The sequence below is a fragment of the Pecten maximus genome, chromosome 16 (assembly GCF_902652985.1).
Source record: "Pecten maximus chromosome 16, xPecMax1.1, whole genome shotgun sequence".
NCBI classification, from domain to species: domain Eukaryota; kingdom Metazoa; phylum Mollusca; class Bivalvia; order Pectinida; family Pectinidae; genus Pecten; species Pecten maximus.
Window position 1 is genome coordinate 29,152,008 of NC_047030.1, and position 6,596 is coordinate 29,158,603.

General features: G+C 35.1%; 1 protein-coding gene across 3 annotated transcripts in view; it reads left to right on the forward strand.

Annotated features, from left to right (window-relative positions):
• LOC117314817 (polyhomeotic-like protein 1) overlaps positions 1–5,357 on the forward strand; it is a 30,698-nt gene extending 25,341 nt beyond the window's left edge. For 2 of the 3 annotated variants that reach the window (XM_033868922.1, XM_033868921.1), the window contains exons 12-13: positions 1,254–1,427; positions 1,967–3,593. In XM_033868922.1, the coding sequence (XP_033724813.1) occupies positions 1,254–1,427; positions 1,967–2,164 (372 nt within the window). In that variant the 3' untranslated portion in view covers positions 2,165–3,593. Of the gene's footprint in view, positions 1–1,253; positions 1,428–1,966; positions 4,121–4,237 lie in introns of those variants that run through there. The other variant, XR_004529610.1, reaches the window with a different exon arrangement.
• The last annotated feature ends 1,239 nt before the right edge of the window (positions 5,358–6,596 follow it).

Sequence of the window (6,596 nt, forward strand, 5' to 3'; positions counted from 1 at the left end):
AGCATTTCACCCAAGTAGCCATACATTGTAAAGAGCAAATGGATCCTTATGTAACCACAGCATTTAACCCAAGTAGCCATTCATTGTAGAGTAAATGGATCCTTATGTAACCACAGCATTTAACCCAAGTAGCCATACATTGTAGAGTAAATGGATCCTTATGTAAACACAGCATTTCACCCAAGTAGCCATACATTGTAGAGTAAATGGATCCTTATGTAACCACAGCATTTCACCCAAGTAGCCATACATTGTAGAGTAAATGGATCCTAATGTAAACACAGCATTTCACCCAAGTAGCCATACATTGTAGAGTAAATGGATCCTTATGTAAACAAAGCATTTCACCCAAGTAGCCATACATTGTAGAGTAAATGGATCCTTATGTAAACACAGCATTTCACCCAAGTAGCCATACATTGTAGAGTAAATGGACCCTTATGTAACCACAGCATTTCACCCAAGTAGCCATTCATTGTAGAGTAAATGGATCCTTATGTAAACAAAGCATTTCACCCAAGTAGCCATACATTGTAGAGTAAATGGATCCTTATGTAACCACAGCATTTCACCCAAGTAGCCATACATTGTAGAGTAAATGGATCCTTATGTAAACAAAGCATTTCACCCAAGTAGCCATACATTGTAGAGTAAATGGATCCTTATGTAAACACAGCATTTCACCCAAGTAGCCATACATTGTAGAGTAAATGGACCCTTATGTAACCACAGCATTTCACCCAAGTAGCCATACATTGTAGAGTAAATGGATCCTTATGTAAACAAAGCATTTCACCCAAGTAGCCATACATTGTAGAGTAAATGGATCCTTATGTAAACACAGCATTTCACCCAAGTAGCCATACATTATAGAGTAAATGGACCCTTATGTAACCACAGCATTTCACCCAAGTAGCCATTCATTGTAGAGTAAATGGATCCTTATGTAAACAAAGCATTTCACCCAAGTAGCCATACATTGTAGAGTAAATGGATCCTTATGTAACCACAGCATTTCACCCAAGTAGCCATACATTATAGAGTAAATGGATCCTTATGTAACCACAGCATTTAACCCAAGTAGCCATACATTGTAAAGAGCAAATGGATCCTTATGTATCCATTGGCTAATCCCAACAGATTTGCGTACAGATAATGTATAGTAACCATTATAGGTGAGAAAATGTTGATAACCTTCTTTATTTATATTTTAAAACATCCATGAACTTACAATTACTATATTTTGTGTACAGCTCTCTGGAGAAATGGACATGGATGACAACAGCCAGTTCGACCATGCAGAACAGAGCAGTTCTCCGAGCTCAGAAAACGAGAGCAGCATGACTCCGGACTCTCCGACAACTGTCCAGGGACAAGGGGACGGGGACTATCAGGATACACCCCAGTCCAACCCCGCTCGTTGGAATGTAGGTGTCAAACCTTAGCTGATCTCTTATTTCATAGACGCTTCAATCTCTAAATCTGTCATAATGTCAAGTGGCTGACAGAAATTGTCATATATTAATTGACTGGAATTCTTTTAAATTTTAACAGATTTATTAATTATTGAATGTACAATATAATTATGTGGGGTTTATAGAGGTCTTTTTTAGAAACCCCCTAAAATGATGAAAAGCCCTGATACCCCAAACTGAACAGAATGGCTGGATAGTGTCAAAATAATGTTTTTATGTGACTTAATCATAAGACTGTTGTTACTTATGTTGATGATAACGAATTTTTTATCTTTCCAAAAAAAAAACGAAAATAAAAAAAAAGAAGAAAAATACAAAGAAGGGAAAGTGATATGAAACAGTGATACTTGATTCAGAGTTAGAACTTTACAGTAAAAAGGAATCTGTTGTTTTTTTTCGTTCACACTTCGACCTCTTGAACAATACTTTATTTAATTGATGATTTGAAAAAAATATCATGAGTCTATCTAAGTTTGACTTTGTCTACACAGGTGGTGGAAGTATACGAGTTTATCAAGTCCATGCCGGGCTGTGCACCGTACGCTGAAGAGTTCCGGTCCCAGGAGATTGACGGACAGGCACTTATGCTCCTTAAGGAGGACCACCTAATGACGGCCATGAGTATGAAACTCGGACCCGCTCTCAAGATCTGTGCTCGCATCAACACTCTCCGGGATGAGGCTGTGTGAGGAAGACTCGGCATAATTGTGAATTTTCATGGAATAGTTTTAGTTTCAGATGGAAAACTTTGTTTCACAGATGTTAGATGATTTGTGTTATTCGTGAGATTGTGTGATGATATGTGGTAACTTTCATCAGGTGTTTCGTGAAAAGTCTTCACCAAATAAACAAGAGAGATATGACTTACATTTTCATTATGTTTAGGAGGATGTCTTAAACAAGTGCTTAGTGCTCATACTGAATGTGCCATTAAATACACTAAGGTCTACATTGTCGTTATGTAGACGATTCATCAGTTTTCAGTGATATTTATTGATATTTCATGTTGAACATTGAAAGACTTCGTATAGAAGAATTGTTTATAGCTTGGTGCAGAAATGAGAAGAAAAATAGCAATTGGTTGTGTACACAATAATGAAATCTTTGCATAGCAATCTCGAAACAACCATAAAATCTAATGTGCAATTATCTTTTCCACATAATTTCATAATCTATATACATAATACAAAATGAAGTGTCAAGTTGATCACTACAACAGTGGAATGTGTGGCCCTCTCTATAGTACTAGATATACACCAGTGTTTCTATAAGTGTACTAGTGGTAACAGTCAAGTTAAGTTGAATATTTCGGGATGCCATTGACTCATTGTTTTACTCCCACTTAGTAAGGGGTGAGGTGGGAATATAGTAATCATGTTGTATGTGTTTGTGTCAGTGTAAAATGTGTGTATCTCATAACACCTGGACATATTTACACCAAGTTCTACACATGATCAAATTTCGGTGGTCATCAGTCAAGATTAAAGGTTGACAGTGACACTTAGCCACTTTTAAAAAAGAAATATTGTTTTTACAAGATATCTCTTGGACAGGTTTATTTTATTGATGAAGTAGATGGGGTATATATATGTGAGCCCAGGCCCTCTCACTTTACTTTTATTTTTTCATGTGTTTATAAAATATAGTCAATGATAAAAACAAGTGAGAATGTCTAAAGATGGCCGGTCAACATGTGTCTTGTTAATATATATGCCGAATTATCATTTAGATTTGAAAGACGATGCAAACGAGAGCAAAAGAGAAATATATAACATGTAACATGCCCAAGATATTAGGATTATGTATCTAACCAAAACAGATTAGATCAACTTCTGACCAAAAAAAACAAGATAAACTTTTGTTTTTTATGAATTGGATTGGCATTGTTTTATTATAATATCTAATTTAGTGATTTTTAACCATTTTGAAAAATATTTTTTTTAAATATTTTTATATTAGAAGTTAATTAACAGAAATTATTCTGCAGGATTGAACTTATTTTATCATGGAAAACATTTTTTTTTTAAATGGAGTAGTATGTTCACAACTGGATAACTGTTTTATATTACTTCATTTAATGGATGATTTATGTTCAACAGAAAGGTTTTGTTTTTTCTGGAAAAAAACTTTTTCCACGCAGGCAAGTCCTATATATATGTTTTCTCCTAACAGACCAGTCCTGTACTGTTCTCTCCTAACAGACCAATCTGTTTTCCACGTGCACACTAATTGTTTCGTAAATGTTTATAATTCCAGAAGCGTATGCTTATTATCTATAATGATAAAATTCTCTATGTATTGATAACCGTCATAACATGTCTATAGATTGTGTAAATACCAGTGTGTGGGTGTGGTACAATGATACTGTTATTTCATTGTCAACAAAAAGTTAGGCCAGTCCCCTTTCCTCAACAATTTTTGTTCTGGCTTTAATTAATATTAGAAGTACTAAGATTTACCACCACAGTAGAAAACAATTTTTCTTCATGAATTTCCATTTCCTGAAATATCATGCTGATTATTTGATGTGACACACAGTGGGTGGTGACTGCACAAAGTTTATATAGATCAATCACATAGAATTTCGTACAAATTGTTGATATATTATTCCTTTCTATAGAATATAAAAACTTCTCTTTAAATAGGTCTGAATTTTTCCCCATGCCTGTTTCCTTATCCATATGGACTTTTAGTTGTAATTTCGTACAAATTGTTGATATATTATTCCTTTCTATAGAATATAAAAACTTCTCTTTAAATAGGTCTGATTTTTCCCCATGCCTTTTTCCTTATCCATATGGACTTTTAGTTGTTAGAACGTTGGAAATTGAAAATTTAAGATCCCCCGCGGTGTTGTGGATATTTTTTCTCTTTTCCAAAATAGGGATCTTCTTTTTCTGGAAATACACTTAACCTTTCTCAAAATTAATATTGACCGTTTTGTTCTCATTTGCATATCCACTGTAGAAATCATCTATATTATAAATTCAATGTGAATTATGTTCAAGAAAAATGCATTGAAAAGTTGCAAATATTGAAAAGATGTTAATTTAATGAAATTTTGAAGAAAATTAGAAATTCAAAATGACAAATTTTCAAATTGGAAGCTTGCTCCTAATGTTGTTTTGATTTCATTTTGGAAAAGTAAGGTTTGGTTCAAAAAGAAAAAGTGTGGAAAAATTACCATATTGATATGTATGCCCTAGTGCACTTTGTATATGTAGGTGTGTGTTATTGTGACCAATTCTATTGCAGGTTGATGGTGAGTGTTAAGATTTAGCGTGACTCTACACAAAAGTGTTACAAGTTTTGATAGTGAGGCGGCTAATGAATGGCTGCTGTGAGACTCAAGTGCTGTATGTATATTGTGTAATATTAATCTTAGCTGTAGTAAACTTTTTGTCAAGAGTCGTGATTTCTCTATAAATCAAGTTTTCTCCATTGTTTTCTTGTTAATGTTTCATTAACAATTGAAGCGATGCTGTTATCTGGTAATTACATAAAATCTCCATATCCTCATTATTTTTCCAGCAATATTTTAATGTTAAAAAGGTTTGCCATCTTGTCATTAAAACAGAATGACAGGACAGAGTAATCATGGGCATTAAATTCAGACTTTGTTATTGTAAGTGATGAATATTTAACGTAGTATAAATAGAAGACGTAAAAGAACAAATAAGAATTCCAAGGTTGAGGTTGTCCGAGATATTGCACCATCCGTCAGATATAGAATGTGATGTTATTTTTGTACAAAAGTGTTAACAGACTGAAGAAATATTCTCATTATGAAGTAACCTCCGACCGAATTATTCAAGGAGAAATAACTATGTACTTAAAATATTTACACAACGAAACGGCATTAAACACTGATGTGAATATTCATCCTGTTGTTCCTTTATGTTTTACTGCAGGGAAACTGTTGCTATGGTGACCTTTTCTAATCTGTCTGTTATGTATGGTGGCCATTGGTGTCTGTCTGCCCTCACATTTCAGTTTCACACTTCGACTCTAGAATACAGACCTCACATTTCAGTTTCACACTTCGACTCTAGAATACAGACCTCACATTTCTGTTTCACACTTCGGCTCTATAGAGTCCAGACCACACATTTCTGTTTCACACTTCGGCTCTAGAGTCCTGACCTCACATTTCTGTTTCACACTTCGGCTCTAGAGTCCAGATACCGGGGTATTGGTAGGTTACTGGGATGTTGATATCGGCTCTAGAGTCCAGATACCGGGGTATTGGTAGGTTACTGGGATGTTGATATCGGCTCTAGAGTCCAGATACCGGGGTATTGGTAGGTTACTGGGATGTTGATTGACTTAATAAGTTTACAAAATGAAATGACTTTGACCACATCCCAGATCATGTGGGTCTGATTTGTTAAAACGCCCACAACTTTTGATAAACCAAAATGCCTAGATAAAGATATTTTGCTTGTTACAATAAGGGTCCTGATGGACATCGACAAAGTCAGCAAAATAGAAATAGTCCAGGTCACATGGTTCAGATATGTTCAAAAAGAATTGTAGCTTCTGACAAAGAATCATGAAAGCAGTGGGCAATGTATGACCTTTAGGCCATTTCTGTGGCCAGAAAAGAACAAAAAGGATTAATTTGCTGGTCCGTGTTCCTGGGCAATGTATGACCTTTAGGCCTTTTCTGTGGCCAGAAAAGAACAAAAAGGATTAATTTGCTGGTCCGTGTTCCTGGGCAATGTATGACCTTTAGGCCTTTTCTGTGGCCAGAAAGGAACAAAAAGCGTCAATTTGATGGTCCGTGTTCCTGGGCTATGGGGTAGGTAAGAGATTGAATTGACCGAAATAATTTGAAACTTCAAGAATCTTCTCCAGGTAAATATGTTGGACTTCAAATGTTCTTATGACAAGGAAGGGTCTTGTGGTGTTTTATTAAAATATGATATTGCCCTGGGGCAAATTTAATTGCTATAATTTATAAAGGTAAATGTATTTCAAACTGGTATATACATGTACAACTGTATATGGAATTACAAGAAGGGTATGGCATTTGATCTTGACCGGAGATCTATGAAGTGATTGCATGTTGTCTGGTGGAGGCAGGATCAGAGTCTGTAACATAATTAGTTGTTGAGGTAG